This window comes from Rhamphochromis longiceps, linkage group LG13 (assembly GCF_057381845.1).
Source record: "Rhamphochromis longiceps isolate RC_006_pf linkage group LG13, R_longiceps_female_GT1.1, whole genome shotgun sequence".
In the NCBI taxonomy this organism is placed as follows: domain Eukaryota; kingdom Metazoa; phylum Chordata; class Actinopteri; order Cichliformes; family Cichlidae; genus Rhamphochromis; species Rhamphochromis longiceps.
In genome coordinates, this window is record NC_140569.1 from 20,145,761 (window position 1) to 20,163,140 (window position 17,380).

General features: G+C 38.2%; 1 protein-coding gene across 2 annotated transcripts in view; it reads left to right on the forward strand.

The window, feature by feature from the left end:
* Positions 1–115: 115 nt before the first annotated feature.
* Positions 116–17,380, forward strand: part of prim2 (DNA primase subunit 2) — a 30,619-nt gene continuing 13,354 nt past the window's right edge. Inside the window, exons 1-10 of one of the 2 annotated variants that reach the window (XM_085428354.1) lie at positions 116–256; positions 2,362–2,511; positions 2,643–2,755; positions 5,602–5,696; positions 5,798–5,918; positions 6,680–6,775; positions 7,751–7,888; positions 12,471–12,538; positions 13,252–13,324; positions 13,565–13,750. In XM_085428354.1, the coding sequence (XP_085284480.1) occupies positions 2,367–2,511; positions 2,643–2,755; positions 5,602–5,696; positions 5,798–5,918; positions 6,680–6,775; positions 7,751–7,888; positions 12,471–12,538; positions 13,252–13,324; positions 13,565–13,750 (1,035 nt within the window). In that variant the 5' untranslated portion in view covers positions 116–256; positions 2,362–2,366. Of the gene's footprint in view, positions 257–1,408; positions 1,530–2,361; positions 2,512–2,642; positions 2,756–5,601; positions 5,697–5,797; positions 5,919–6,679; positions 6,776–7,750; positions 7,889–12,470; positions 12,539–13,251; positions 13,325–13,564; positions 13,751–17,380 lie in introns of those variants that run through there. The other variant, XM_085428353.1, reaches the window with a different exon arrangement.

Genomic DNA, 17,380 nt, shown 5'->3' on the forward strand with positions numbered 1-17,380 from the left:
CCAAAGAATGCACAAAGCAAGAGAGTCGGCGTGGACGCGCCTCTGTCCTCGGGAGTCTTGGGAACACTTGTAGTTCTCATATGTTAGCCCTAAAAGTCACGTCTGTTTAAACGCTGAATTATTGTTGATATTTTTTTTATTCACAACCATTATATATGTCTTCTACGCGTGTTTTATGTGGACGGATCACAACAACCAAGAAAAAAGCGTGTGAAAATTACTCACAACCGGATTAAAAAGTGAATTTTACTTTCAGGTATGTGAAGTAAAATGCATGTTATAAAGCAGAAACACGGAAATGTGTTAAAAGGGAGTAAATGTACTTTCCACTACAGTTTCTCCCTTTCTGAATATGTGTCATTAATGTGAAACTATCAAATAGTTTGTTAAATAACTTTAAATAACTGCAGCTTCATTTTTTTTAAAAAGGCAGAAAACACCTAACCGTCTGCTGAGAAAATTGTAGCAATGGTTGATGTTAGTTAAAAACGTACCGACGTTTGTTTTTGTATAGGTTCATTTTACTGTATGCATATGAAACTTACCAAAAATGAGCAGAATTTGGGTTAGAATTTTTGTTTTGTTTTGTTTATTGAGTTAGCCACAAAATAAACTAAAATGTCTCTATAATATAACATGACCATTTACCAATTTCTCTAAATACAAAACTTTTGTACGTCAAAACAGAATACTTTGGATTACATACAGTGGAAAAATAAATGGGAAATGTCTGATCTATTTCGACCACAAAAATCATAGGAATAAATGACATGGAATTTAAACCTTTCCTGAAAGTGCTTTACAGAATATATTCTGTTTATTTTAAATCTAACATTCTTGTGTCAAACATGCGGTGTTTCATTCATTCCTACATACACACCCGTATATCCATATGCAGTGTCTGTGTGAAGAGAAGTTTATATGCTAAGGACAATGCCAGTAATCCTTATTTGTGGAAATTTGCTGATCTGATAGGTAAACTGTCTGTGGAGTAGTGATATTTCAGAAGAAAATCAGTTCAACCAACCTTATCAAATGGGCATTTGGGAAAGGGGTTTCTGTATGATTTTTTTAATATCTTTAAATTTTAAAGTTTAATTTCAAAGCTGTTATTAATCGTTTGAAAAACAATGATTTTCTTGATTTGAAGATAAGGTGAACCCGCGTTTTAGTGGGGCATTTGTTATGTAATACACGTGCGCCCGTGAGTTTGTGTCGGATTTGGTTCAAACGCCAAAAAACAGAAATAGAAACATAGTGTGAAATAGCAGTGGCTTGTCTTGGCTCAAGCCAAGTTTGGGTAATAGTATTTTAAAAGAAACTGTTTGCCTGTTTTTTTCATGGAGGTCATCGTTACTTTGAGAGACGGGGCGGGCTGTCCTAAAAAGTAAAACGAGTACACACCACTTCACAACTTTCGTTCTCTTCCGGTGTCGGATGCAACGTCATATTTTTACCCGCGTTTGTTGAACAGCCCCTTTTGTTTGGCGGGACTGCGTTATTTGGAGTCTAAAAGCTTCATCTAATCGGTAATGTAACGACAGTATTATATGCTTCTTGTTGCTCCTCAACCGTGAAATAAGTTTCTCGGGCTGTTTTTGAGCTCGGTCTTTTCAATGCAGTTTAAACTCAAATCTGATACCTAGCAAACGTCAAAGTTGGATTGTTTTTCACTACCCTTAACGTCTTGCTATGGGCTCTATTGCTAACTTAAGCTAAATAGTCTCTGTTAGCGGCTACATTTAGCCTTAAATGTAGAAATTGAGTTTATGAGAACGACAGTTACTGACTGCTGAGCCAGTGTAACATAACAAAACATACACAGCTTCACACTGTCAGTTCAGTTTGTGTGCAGAGGCTGATTTTTAGATGTCAGGTACATTTCGACTCTTCATCACAGTCTCTCAGCTATGGATTGAAGAGACGATTAGTCAAGGAGAAGCTCCGTTTGCCAAGTTTTGCTTTAAGTGATACCGGGTGCCACTTATGCACTGACTGGTTAAAGGTTAATAGCAGATGCTGTGCAGAAATTCGTTTGTTCTGATTTTGTATGGCAGCATCCTTTACCGTTTGAAATCAAAGAAGCTCAATGAATTTCTTAATGTTTGTTAGTTATAAGCGTTTTAATGGTGGCTCGGGTCTTCTCCACAATAGTGTGTTTTATTTATTCAACTCCTAGTAAGGAGAAAATGGCAAAATCAAGCGTTATGCGTTTGAAATAAGAACAGCTTATTTAATTTCCATGAATTTGTATTGAATGTCGCTTTGGTCAATGGCTCACTACATCAGATATGGCAGGTTTGGGACCCAGCTTGTTAGCAAGTGGTACATTAAAACATGCTTGATTTCTTTTACCATCAGGCACTATGCAGTTTGGAGGCAGAAAAAAGAAGATTAGCACTATCCCTCAGTCGGAGCTCTATGGGCAGCACCTGCAGTTTTATGGACAGCCTCCTCTTGAAAACATCTCTCTCTCTGAATTTGAAACATTTGCTGCGGAACGACTGAAGTGTAAGATTTGTCTCATACTACTTGTGAAATCAAATGATGAAAATTACTGTAAGCATTGTTTTCTCTGCTCTTGTGTAATACATTTTATTTAGGACATGTGGTTTGTAATGTTTGTTTTAATGCCACTGTAGTGTTGAAGACTGTGGAGAACTTGGGTGTGAGCCATGTCAAGCTTACAGATCCGTATAGACGCAAACTTGAGAGTCAGCTTAAAGCTCTGAACTTTCCTTACAGACCAGATGCTGTGAGTATGTTTCCCATTGTGCACCTTTAAACGGTATTAATGAGTCAGTTATTGCATTGTGTTGTCAACAACTTCAACTAAAGCTTTATCACAAAGAGATTTCTTTTTAAACTTTTACCCGCTATGTGTTTTAATGAAAACACAGGGGTTGGATTTGTTTAGGGTCCTGTAATATCGCACTGCACTTCATGGTGCTTGTCCCCCCCTTGTGAGTGAGACATATCTAATAAACTGGCATAGCTTTTAGTAGGGCTGAACGATTATGGAAAATAATCTAATTGCGATTTTTTTTGCCCCAATATTGCGATTGCGATGCGATATGCGATTATTTTTTAAGGTCTTTGTCTTCTGTATTATTAAACAAAGACAAGCAATACATCATATAGTATGGCCAATACTATATTACATTAATTTTAAACTGTTCTTTCCTGGAAGACAGACCTCTGTTATGATGACATGAGGTGATGCATGAATTGATGACTGACATTTTTATTTAACTTCTTCAATCACAACAGTATATTTGAACATACACAATAGTTTATTTTTAGCTTACAAACATCTGAGCATAAAGTGCTGGCAAGGAACCCTGGTGTAAACATTAAAATGAAAGTCAGTGCAATGTGCAGATTGCAGAAATATACATAAAAAAAAATCGGTGGCTTTACCACACTCAGTTTTTCGACATCTGTGAACTACTAGACAGTCATTAAATTAAAAAATAATATTAAATAAATAAAACTAATAAATAAAAAATGCACACATCTTACTGATCTCTGCAGTCAGTAACATTACACATTTTTATATATTTTATTTATTGTTTACTCTATTTAATTTGTAAAATATGTGTACACACACACACACACACACGTGTAGAAAAATATTTAGTATACACATCCAGAAATGCATATACTATTATATATTGTACATATATTTATTAGTTTCAGATGTAGCCATTCTTGTATTTTGCTTGTTTACATTATTGTATTTTGCACAACTCTGTTGCTTGTGAAGCTCGCACACAAGAATTTCACTCACATGTGCTGTACCAATGTACCTGCACATGTGATGTGACAATAAAAGTGATTTGATTTGATTTGACATAAAGTGCAAACATAATAGCAATTGTATAAACAATGAGTATGGCTCAGCTAGCCATAATCATCCTAGCTCACAGGTTTTTTGCTAGGAAGACCAGCATATCTACTTTTGCTGGCTTTAAGGATGAGCGAGTGCAGGTCACTATATTCCCTCCAGTGCTGAACAGACGCTCTGAGGGGGCACTTGTGGCTGGCACACACAGATATTTGCGGGCCATCTTGCACAGTCGTGGAAAGTGAATGTTGTGCACCTTCCACCAGGCTAAGGGATCATCCTCTCCGTCAATGACAGGGGTCAACAGGTAACTATTCAACTCTGTCTTCACGACATCTTCAAGTGGCAGAGGCAAAGCTGAAGAGGCCGTACTGGTCCTCAGACGGTCGGGTAGGCCGGAAGTAAACGGCCATGAAATTGGACGGTCTAGCCTTCTGATTAGCGTCACCGCTGTCTCGGTGGAGCTTAATAAACTCGGCCGTCTGCTTCTTGCTATCTAAAATATAACCAGACACTGGTGTAAATTCTCGACTGTCTCATACTTCTGTTTAATAAGTTTTCTGTTTGACGTTTAGTCAGCTGTGTGAAAACCAAGGAGGAACCCACCCGGGGGATTAATAAAGTTTTATTTTATCTAATCTAATAACTTTAATCTCAGCCAAACCGATTTAATCACGAACAAACAAAACACTGAAAAAAGCCCAACAATAACATTTTTAGGTTGTCTAAGTGACTTATATATTACGTTTAACCCGAGCAGCGAAAGTCCGCGGTGATCTGAAAATGATGTGCCGGGAGTTGTGCCGTTCTCGGCCGCATCAGTAACCCTCGAGCTCCCGGCTAGCTATCGAGCTGGTGGGTAGCAGACGCCTCCTAAAACGTCGAAGCACTTTTGCAAATATGCGATATCTTGATAAACCGAGCAGATATTTGATGTTTACACAACTACTTTCTCGCCTGAAAATATGTTAAAAGTTTATTTTGTGACCCAGAAAGATTAGTATGAGTAATTTTAAAACTTAGTAGCGGCCGCCATTGTTGGAAACTGGAGTTTGGCTGGGCCGTGCTGTGAATTCTGGAATATGGTAGGCCACGAAAGACACACCCGACCCATCCTTCAAATTCGGGGAAAAGGAGGACGCATTTGTCGGCTACATTCGGAGGAGTCTACGAATTTGGACAGCCTTCGGCGCGTCGCTGTGACGTAATCGGTCTACAAATGCGGCCTCAGGAGGATGCAGCCCATGAATTTGGACATGTCCAGAGTATAATCGCAGCCTTTGCGGTTAGAAAATTGCACTTGATCATGTCGCGATATTATCGCAAATGTGATATATCGTTCAGCCCTAGCTTTTAGAGTGAGACCAGTGTTTAGCTCGATGTGTATTGACACAGTATTGACTTTGAGGAGTTAAGCTTGCGCAGGATCCATCAAATTCTCTTTGCAATAGTGATGAAATAGCATGATTTAGCAATAAAATGTATTTGTATTAGTAAAGAAGAGACACTGCTGGGTGTTGCTGAAAACGTGACTCATTTACTAACATTTTAAGACCCTATGCTGAATTACAAGAGCCTGAGATAATGGAAGTTAGTGTACAGCTACCATAAACATGACTTTTAGTACATGATAATTTTTTCATATATGTACATAAAACAAAAACTGTACAACATGACAAGAAGTGGTGAATGATGATTAAATGATTGACATCTATTTGTCTTTCAAATTAACTAATTGTTTTCTAACTCTTAAGGATGACAAGAAATCTCAAAGTGGACCAATTGAATATGAAAAACGAAGAAAAGACCATATCTCCCACTTCATTCTCAGACTGGCCTACTGCCAAACGTAAGTCTTTAGTCTCCATTTAGGAATACTGGAAAATGTGGTCAGAATATAAGTTGTTCAGCTGCAAAAGATAAATGTTTATTTCCATTTGTCTCTCAAAGGGAAGATCTGAGGCGCTGGTTTATACAACAGGAAGTTGATCTTTTCCGCTTCCATTTTACTGAGTTGGTCCCAAAACAACAACTGGCATTTCTTCACAAGAATAATCTCCATTATGACACAGTAAGCTTTCCTAAAGAAAACACTTGACATATTTCAAAAATATTTTTTTTCTGGAAATTTAAGTTGAGGAGGCTTACCACAAAAAAATTCCAACTGGGAACTTTTACAACTGGGAATTTCTGTCTTCTTGTAATAGTGACTTATTCAGAAACACACAATTAGTCTTTTTTTTTTTTTTTTATCACCTTGAAAATTTACTTACTTATATTTGATTAACTTACATTTAAGTGCCTCTTTACCATAATGTGTTTTAGAAACTATATCTTGGATTTTGTTTCTATGTCAGGCTCAGAGTATGTTGAGGACACGGGCCTAAATCCATGCCAGTTGTTTCTATACACAGCATAGTGGTGTTCAGTTGTATTTTCACTAGGTGGAGCTGTTCAATCATCATAACATCTTTCATCTTTAAAAAGTTGGCCCTATTCAGTAAAAGATTTAATTGTGAAAAAAATTATATTTCAAATATGTGTGTATTATTTTTTTAAATAATAAATCCCAAAACATAAATATAATATATATAGTTTACACTATATATTATATAGTGTACTTAGTCTCTGTTTTGCTTTTAGGCTCACAAAAGGAAAGAACTACAGTAGGTTTGGATAACATGGTGGTGGCGGGGTGTAAGCAAGAATGCAAAGCCAACTTTAGGTTTTTGTTTTGTTTTTTTAAACAATGTTTGTTTTCCACAAGCTTATTAACATCATATTAACAGTTCAGCTTATGCAACTCCTCAATGAAATCTCACAACTTTTCAGATTAGCAGCGAGGAGAAGACTGCGCTGAAGGATCAACTTATAAACTCCAGCTTTGGCGTCAGTGGAATCAAGGTGATGGAACACGAGTTCTACAAGGTGAGACATATATATAGTGTAGGTTATAGTTTATATTCACGAACACACCACAGAGGGAATGTAACTTCCAAGACATCTAGACAGTGGCCCTGTTAGGTTGATGTGTCATGATGGCTCGAGTTCTCTTTCTGCATAGTTAAGAGTCATTCAGGAGAGTTTTTGAAGTAGCGATCATTAAAGGTAATAGCACAGTGCAGGATAATATATGGTGTAAGGTAGGTTGGTCAGACTTTGCAGAACATCTTGGATCCTGTGTTTTGAATTCTAGTAACGTCTTCTTTTTGTCCAGTATTAGACTTGGACAAATTACCCCTCAAGCTTTCTCATTTGCATCATATCTATTGTGTAATGCTTACATGTGTGAGAGTACTTTTATACACTGGAGTAAAACTCTGATTTGTCTGCTTAGCGCTACTTTTTTTTTTTTTTTTTTTAATAAACCCCTCATCCCCTGGAGCCAGTATCTCATCAGATAGAGACAGATCATCACCGATATGAAATAAATGAGCAAATATTTCTCCCCGGGGCAGTTTAAACCAACATTATGGAAAAAATCCAGCTTTTCCAAATGTAGAATTACAACGCCACATGTGTTTATCTTACTAAAGAAATGCATTGACATTATGTTGTATATTCCGATGTGCATAGTAGGCAAATCTTTTAAAGGCTGTGATTATGTTCTGTCAGTCAGGTCTCTACTCATAATGATTTAACATGCAAATGGATTAAATGCAGTTTTTCTATTAACAGAATTTAAAAGCTAGAGTTTAATTTAAATTTCCTTGCTACTGACAATCATTTTCACTGGGAGAATGTAAATCATCCCATTTGGTTTGCTGAGCTTAAATTGTATCCTTGGATCACAATTTAAGCAGCCAAATTACTAAGGACACACGGCTGGCCTTTATACTGTGAACACATTAATGATTTAATTGGTTTTTTTTTTCTTCCTCCAACTGTCATTATGTTTTAAAGGTGCCTTTTCAAGATGCCCTGGATCTTGTGCGACTGAGGAAAGTGTACCTCAAACAAGGCTATGCATACATTCCCCATCAGGATATTGTCACCATTGTTCTCAATGATTTCCGCACAAGGCTGTCTAAAGCTCTTGCAGTAAGTGAAATTTTATTTTTTTGTGTTGTTAACACAATAATGGAGGAGCACAATTGAGAATTCTCAGCATTTTGTTGCTTTTTAAGCCTAAACATAAGAGTTCAAACTTAAATCTGAGCTTTTTAAAACCTCCAAATCTGAATATGCTTTGAACTCCAGTATTGTTCAGACTACAGTACACATGTAGGCCCATTTTATTGCCTCCAGTACAATACTATCTTTAATCATCACCTTTGTGACTAGGGGTGGGTTTTGATCATCGATTTATCGATTAAAATCGATTCTGGCTTGGATAACGTGATATCAATTCATTAAAATCCTGAATCGATTTTTTTAAATATTAATTTATTTTGACCGAAACGCCAGAATCTCAGGTTAAACCTCACAAAATTTCAAGAACCACCAAACAGCTAAAACAGTAAATGAGAGCAGGTACACGGATTCTGCACAAAGATGTAAACACAAAGCTCGGAGCCTCCAACGGATCAGAATCAGTGAGATGTCGCATTTCTCACCCGACGGCACGGACACGGTCGGGGCTGAAAGCCGACAGCTCGCTGATTCTGATGTTTCGGCGTGTCTGCGCTTTGTGTTTACACCCTTTTTGCGGCGATTCTAAAGCTGTTAGTTTTATCTCTCTCCAAACAATATTGACCAAACCAGCAGCAAAAGAAGATCCAAACTAAGCTTCACAAAAACATCGTCATGAATTCCCTCTGACTTTTGCTGTTTTGCTTCCACCACGATAAAATCACACGTCATGCACAGCTCTCTCTCTCTCTCTCTCGCTTTCTCTCTGTACTTCAAGAACAGTTTCCCGTCTAAAAATCTGTTTTCTGCATTATTCGCTTGCTTGTTACGCACAAGTCTACCATTTACAGCGCTGTCGGCCGCTGTTTTGTTTTTTTCCCTTTTACTTACTTCCGAAAAGAAAACCTAATTTCTGCCGTTCAATAGGCTTCTGAACAAATTTAAACTCTTTAAAATTATGCAAAATGCAAAACGCTTAGCCGTGTCTCTAATAAAACCGCTGTAACTTCAGAGGTAATGTTCATATGTTGATTAATGGTTTTCTTTCATTTTTGATGTACTGCAGAATATTTTTATAAAATCTGCTGTGATGCTTACACCTTTGATAAAGTCTTGCGAGTGTCAGCTTCCTTTTTATAGATACAAAAATATGTAAATGTACTGATCTGAATTATAATATTTCTGACTGTCTGAGGCAAAATTTGCCAGATTTAAATAGAATTAAATCGAGTCGTGGATCGAATCGATTCTAGAAATCAGTGACGATACCCAGCCCTATTTGTGACTCACTCCATCACACCTTCACTTTATATTATTTTACACTAGTGGCCATTTTCATGCCATTTGTGCATGCAGAATCCCCGATTCCATAAGGAGAATTATTAAATTGCCATTGTTGCTTTCAGTGCCCCGAGGGAAATGGTAGAAACACAGGGTTCAAATGAGGGGAATTAGTATGCACATGTGGCAGAAAATATCTGGAGGAAAGATTTGGGACATCTAGTAGGAAAGTGCTTATTGTCCCTGCAGGCATGATGTTTTTTTAAAGGCTGCTGAAGGGGGTTTATGATGGGGCCGTATCACCAAGCTTTTGCATTGCTTAGAATGTCCTGAGGGACTTGAAATGCAATGTTTTGGGAACCAGAGGCCTTTTTCCCCTTTTTTTTTTTCTCTTTTTTTAAATAAATATATAATATATGTGAGAAGACAACCCAAGCTCAGCTCCATGGTGGCGAGTAGTCCAGATGGCGAAATGAGCACAAGGAGCAGCAACTAAAGGCAGTGTCAGTTTGTGGTTTATGAATTGACATTAATCAACGTTAATTAGGCAAGAAATCTTGAAATAGATGACTTGCTGTACTGAGACACAGAAAACAATATTTTATTTCATTACAATTACCAGTATTTGTGAATTACATTTTGTGTTATAGAGTGGTAAGAGCGGTGGATACAGGAATTACACATATTTCGAGATTAGAGAAGCCACTGTTTAAAAGAATTATAGAGAAGACGTCGCTTTATTTTTGGCACAAGAAGCTGAAAATGTAGGAAGAAACTCAAAGTTGTCTGAAGTAGACCACACTCTGCTCATTAATTGGTACAGTAAGGTGGAGTAAATATTGGATCGATATGAGGGGTCAGTGTTTTATAGTTTGGCACCCTTTGCTGAAAATTGGCTCTTTTCCTGGTATAGATCCACATCGGGTGGTCAGAGTTCACTTTATTTGGACATCAAAACATCAATACCCAGGTTCTCACATCCTAATTAACCAGTAGACGATAGACATACATTTACTCTACATGACAAAATTACTCCTTTGTACGGCCACATGTTGTAACACAGCCAAAGACGACCTTTGAGTTTATCAAAAGTGCACCTGTTTAAAAAAAAACAAAACACTAATCACTTTTTATTTTTATTTGTCTTCAAAGACCTTTCATGATTATTTCATTTGCTTTTTTCACATACAGTATGTTATCAGTGCCTGCAAAATATGTGTCAGCCATTACCGTGCATACCTTTCATATTGTTTTCCCCTCTGTAATTGTACATCAGTCTTCCGTGTAGTGTTTTAAACTAGAACGCTGATTTTAGCGACGGATTTTAAGTTAAACGGTAGCTTAAACAAAGGAGCGGCAGTTCTAAGAGAAAATCATTTCAATGCACACTTCAGCCTTTGTGATGTGGTTGTGTTACGTTGTCTGTCACTGTAACAGAGTAGCCACTTTCACTGTCTTCTCAGTTAATACCGTGTCCTCATGACAAAGAGTGGGCTTCTTTGAGCCACTGAGCTAAAATGCTCTCTGGCAATTTGAACTACTTATCTAAAACTCCCTTCTGTCTAAATGAATTGTTTGATAACCAGAATGATTGGATTGTGATTTCTGAGAGTAGTTTTAGATGTACCTGAGAATAAATGCAGAGCAATTTGGTGCTTTTTATTTCTCAAAAAGAAAGAAGTGTAGCATTTAGGTGTAGTAGAATCATAGTTTTCCCTGTGATTCTGAAAACCTCTCAGGTTGTAGTATAACCAGTGTCGGTAAACCCGTTTGCGTGGATGGTATAGTACAGGACGTAAATGGTAAATGGCCTGTATTTGTATAGCGCTTTTCTAGTCCCTAAGGACCCCAAAGCGCTTTACATATCCAGTCATCCACCCATTCACACACACATTCACACACTGGTGATGGCAAGCTACATTGTAGCCACAGCCACCCTGGGGCGCACTGACAGAGGCGAGGCTGCCGGACACTGGCGCCACCGGGCCCTCTGACCACCACCAGTAGGCAACGGGTGAAGTGTCTTGCCCAAGGACACAACGACCGAGACTGTCCGAGCCGGGGCTCGAACCGGCAACCTTCCGATTACAAGGCAAACTCCCAACTCTTGAGCCACGATCGATGTCACTGCATTTGCACTATTGTTGACATACAACAGTTGTTCAGGCAGGACCAGCTTAGAAATTAGAAGAGAAAAATAAAGCTCAAATGAAAAAGTTGTTCGGTTCTGCAATTCTCCAATTTTCAGGTAATTATCCAGACCACTAACTGCTGGAATGGAATAATTCAACAAAACTAGTATTCTTGTAAGTGAGCCAGTGTGTTACTGTAATGGTTATTCTCCTTTGCTGGGGACAGCAAGGGGACATCACAGAGAACGTGTCATTAAAAAGGTATGAAACGGAAAGCTGCCTCTCCATGTGACTCCATTTATTGGTTTGTTGTTCAGTTTAACAAACAGAATGCTGCATCTTAAAATGTCTTTGGTGCATGGTTCAAGGCAGACCTGGAACTGACTAAAAGTCAAGAGTCAGGATTTAGACTCAAGCTTTTTTTGCAGAGGAATGAACATGGATCTTTAGGGGTGTTTCTTGTTTTTCTTTTTTCTTTTTTAAATAAAAAAAACATAATTCAGGCCTACAGCTGCCTGTTTTTAGACTGAGACAGCATACGAAAGCTTCAAGTCGGAGGATGTTGTAAAGAATAGCCTGACAGTTGCTGTCACATGTTTTAGGATGGTGTTAAAATATGTTGCGTAGATGATTTGCTCAACCTGAAGTCAGAAAAACCATCTTACTGTTTTTTAAGCCAAGGTTGCGTGGAGATGCATTAACGTTATCACTCTTAAGGGCGTTGATACACTAAGCTGACAAGAGGCTGCAAGGATACATTTAGTAAAGCAGGATTTTTGTAATTTGTTTTGAATGTCGTGGATTCACATAGGTGTCGCAGGATTGATCGCACAGCCAGCAATTTCCTTTTTTCTTTTTTTCGTTGGAAATTAGTAAACACTGAGCAACACATAATCAAGGTCTTTAATGATAGATACTGTGGCGAACTTAACTTTTGGTTTAAATTGTTTACACGTTTCTGATCTGTTTGGATAACGGCGCTCCAGAAAGACAGCTTTAATTACGAGATTCTGTGCGCTAGTTTAAAGTGCAAATAGTTTAAAACGAATCAGGTGCACTTAACCTGCAACTTTGGGCCGTTATAACACTTTGACCTAGACTGTTTGCCATTACTCATGTGATGCCCATCTCTCCTGCAGTTGACGGCTCGCTCGCTACCAGCAGTGCATTCTGATGAACGGCTCCAACCTCTCCTTAACCACCTCAGGTAAGAAGCAGGATGAATAACATCGCTGCTGTTTCGCCAGTGTGGCCATGAAAAAGACTTCTAGCACAATTGATCTTCTGCACCAAAGTGTCTTTGGTTGGTCTGAGTTAACCCAGACACTTTAAATAAAGTCCAGATGTTGTGGAAACTTTTTGCCCCTTAGTGCGTGTTCAGCATAATGCTTCCAGCGTAAGGTTACTAGAAATATCCAACTTGTGCACTGTTTTATCTACCATGCCTGCTGCTTTTCTGGGAGAAAATATTGGATGGTAGTCGTGTTAGTTCACATGGGTAATTACAAGGTAGAGAGACAGTCGCAGTTTTAAGAACAGGGTAAGGGAATAAATGGTATAGATCTTTGAGTTCATAGAAAATATTTTGATTTTGGCTTCTTTTTATTATTTGTAGTCTTGGTTGGACAAAGCAAGACAATTGAAGACGTCATCTTAAGCTGTTATGGGTGTTTGTATAATACTTTTAAATCTGCTGAATGTATCTAAAAAAGATCATTTGAGTTTTCTACTTTAAGTTCCTGGCAAACAGTAAACACTGAATAGACTGGCCAAAAGTACTATAGCATCTACAGGTGCTGTTCAGCCAGGAAAGCTATGATATGAAGCTCCTGGTGCACAGGTTTGAGGCTCTGCTGTCATTGAATCAGCAGATCGTTGACAACTACACACGTGTATAATGTATTGTTTTTCTTCTTTTAGTCATGCCTATGTGGGACAGGATTACAGCATCCAGAAGAATGTTGGGAAAATCTCCTTGGATCAGATTGATTCAGTAAGTTGCTTTAAACATCTGTTCTTGAAATTTCTTCGCATAGCAAATTCTTCAAGGTGCCTTTTTGCATAGAAGGGCCTTATTGCTGGTCTGGGGCAGTGAATACAAAAATATGTGGTGTTTAATTTCACTTAATTAATATCCTTTGTACTCCATAGATACAAAATATGTACTTATAGGAAAATATAAATTATATAAGGCATTTCTTCAGGTTTGTCATTAACAATTACCTGCTTACAGCTTTCAGGGAAGTCATTCCCATTGTGTATGAGGCAGCTCCACCAGTCTCTTAGAGAAAACCATCATCTCCGCCACGGAGGTCGGATGCAATACGGTCTCTTCCTCAAAGGTATCGGCCTGTCTTTGGAGCAGGCACTGCAGTTCTGGAAAATGGAGTTCATAAGAGGCAAAGTGGATGCAGACAAGGTAATGTTGATACATTTTAATGCTTTGTAAATGAATATTTTCTGAGTATCTTTAAAACAAGATGTCAACAGATGCCTTCTACCTGCTCTCCTGGTGAAGGGTGGTTCAGTCCATCCTATTCATAATTGGTTCATTGTCAACAAAATGTTACATAACATACAGGCATCACTCGCAGGGCTCGCAAAATCTATCTCAGCCCCCGCCCGTCGGGTTATCATATACCCCGACGGGCGGGGTTGAGATAGATTTTGGTCGCCCGACCGGAGATATCGCTAGCTCCGGGACGTTGGGCTAGCGATTTTGCGAGCCCTGACTCGGTAACCGTTCATCCACCCCAGAAATGATACGGGCTACAGTTTTTTATTTTTTTTATTTTACAGGCTAAATTTGATCCCATTTCAAAACATTCTTGGTTTTTTTTGTTTTTTTACAACATATGATGGTACATATGTTGCTGGAAGTTAAGTAAAATATAGTGATACAGTGATGTCTGAATTTCTCAGACTGAGGGTTTTTGGTCTGGTCTGCTCAACACTTCAGTGGGTGGGGCTGCTTTTATTGGAGATTAAGTGGTTCCATCAAAGCTTTATTGATTGAAGGAAAGTTCACTGGTGTCATTAGGTGCACTCAGTGCTTTGATGAGGCTAATGAAAACTGAAGTGGTTATGAGTTGGGTTATTATGTCTCTCGGTAGGAGACAGACACAGTAAAGACATTAAAATTGTTCTGCATGAAGAAAACGCTCACTCTTTATGTGAGTAAGAGAGAGAAGTGACAGGAGACTCCACATAATGGACCAGCTCAGATAGAACAAATAGAATTTCATGCTGTGGAGTTAAGTAGCTATGAATCATGCTTTTTAGTCTTGCAAGGCTTTAAATATAAATTTATTAGACTATTAATTTTTTTAGATTTTTTTGACTTGACTCTAAAAGTTTGGATATGATCGTGTTGTTTGTGTTATGTTAACAGGGCCGGGGAGATTTGTTTCCCGTGTTGATTCACCATAGTTGCAGATACTTTAGGAGGTGTGATCAGAAAGTTCAGTGGGTTTATTAAAAGCACAAACTATGCTGCTATTCACTTTCAAGGCCATCCTCTTATTCACCTCTGGCTTCCAGCGATATAAACACACTTACTCGCCATGCATGCTGGATTTCCTCTCTGTGTGAAAAATAACAGCCTTTAAAGGTGGAGACTTTGTTGTTGATGTCAATAAACATGCATATTTTCGAGCGCTTTGTGTTGTACTCACCACAGTTCAAGCCTTCCCTTTGATGCTTTATGCATCAAAGCGCACAAAGTATTTTTGGTTTGCAGCATTGCAGGACTTTGTGATCATACCTCATTTGTTAGATGGGATGTCTCTGAATTGGTCTGGCATGCGTACATCGATTCAGATAAATGTTAAAGCATTTCCTTATCATCTATCAAGAAAATAACTTCTTAATTTCTCTTGTTGTATCAAATTGCTTTTTTAGTTGCCTTTACAGTAAGCACTACAGAATGTGGGAAACCTCCTCACATGCCTCACCTTGTCTGGGCTATCTTAGACGTGAAATATGGCTGCCCTGTGGTTTTTGAGTAGGCTTTTTGTTTTAAAATGCTCCATCCACAGTGTGGGCATTTGGGAATTTCTTGAGATATCACGTTTCCTAAAAGATGCACTCTAATGTTCATTAGATGTGAAAACAATCTCTCCTAAAGTTGGGATCTAAACATATCGGGTTAAGCATACCTTACTCAACCAGTTCTTTGAGTGTGTTTTGCTCTTCCACACTGAACTCACTGTTACACCTTATGACTGTTTGCTGCTCTGTTCCAACCTAATTTAAGAGCTGATTAGTCAGCAATTCTATTCACTTTAATTATATGCACCACTCAACATGCAAAATCCAAAATATTTGTCAGCTTTATTTTCTTTAAATTGGTACCTTTCATTGTCTTGAAGTCTGGAAACCTCTAAATCCTGGTGCGTTTGTTCTAGATTAAAAGATGCATTGAGAAAACGTTTGTTGTGTTAGTTGCAAAAGTACTTGCGAATGAGGTGTTTTTACCTGCTGTCATCAAATCATTTATATTTTATAAGATGTGCAGAAATACTGTGGATCTGACTAATGCTGACATCCATGCAGAGCTCACACATAAGTGGATTGCAGCTTTGAGTGCTCATCAAAAGATACAGTATTAACAGACTCCACAGTAGAGCAGGGCGATATGGCCAAAAATATTTATCACGATATATATTTGAAAATTTGCGATAACGATATAACCGACGATATAATTGATGCGAGACAAAATACAACTCCACAACATTACTAGCGCAAAAAGACAACCTTCCATTTATTTTCACTTAAACAAGAAGCTGGTTTTTATGTACATTAAAGCTTTATAAAAATGTAACAGTGCAAATGCAAATTCCTTGCTGAAAGTTTAACCAAAAGGCATTTCCAGTAGAAACGGGCTGACATATCCTGAGCATAACCATGTATAATATCCACTGAAGTTAAAAAGAGGTGCTTTGCAACATTAAACTGCAGTGTGCAGTACGCATTTTTCGGACCATAAGGTGCACGGGATTATAAGGCACATTAAGTGAAACAAAGCAGTCAGATAAATCAAACTTTATTAAACTCATTCTTCTTGCTTCCTCCACTTCTGTACCATTGATTCATTAATGTTGAATTCTCTGGCAGCTGCTCTATTCCCATGTTGCTGCAGTATATTAATGACTAACCTCGTATTGTGGACGGATTATCTCAGTTGTTCTCCTGACTGAAGTTTGGTCCGTTTACAGCATCCTGCCATGCGATTGCATTTGTCTCTAACCATGAAGAACCTTCACGTTAACTTTTATAAGTGGAAAAGTGTTAGTGTTCGTCCTCCAGCTTCACTGTTTATGTTATGCTAACATAGCTGTGTCGCTAGCGATCACGTAGCACATCATTATATACCAGCTAGCCCAACTTCAGTAACCCTACAAACGTCACTGCTGTTTAGTTTCCTGTCTTCATTTATGTTGGAAGTGATAGCAGAGCTGTACGTTTGATTTTTTTTCAGAAATCTCTCAGTCAGAACATGCAATATCATGCTTAGGTAACTAGCGAAACTAGCGAGCTAACTTCCGCTAGCTTCCTGCTAACTTCTAACTCCGTTAAATGTAATAACTTTTGTTTTCATGGATGCCTGGAAGTTGAACTTTATAGTTACACCTGGTAAAGCAGCAATGCTGATCGTTTTATTAAAGATGAAAGAATTTAGACAGTTTTTAACTCTAAGTGATGCTGCAGTGTTCGTTTGACCTGAAGCATACGGAGTTTAGGACCCAGATTACTCCCAGATTTAAGAGCATCTTAGTCCGACAAATATGACAATAACAACGGCCGCTTGCATGTTCTGCAAAAAAATGTGCTTTGTTGTGTATCTGACGGACAAACACCAAACCAGTTCCACATCACGGAAGTTGCACCATTTTTACAAACCAATTCTGGTTCATCTGTTTCACTCAACAATCGGCCATGTGCGTATGAAAACAAAGGCACTGCGCATGCGCGTTTTACTCCCATTCTATCGCGATATTTCATTTTCCTATCGTTGCCTAACATTATACCGGTATTACCGTGAACGGTA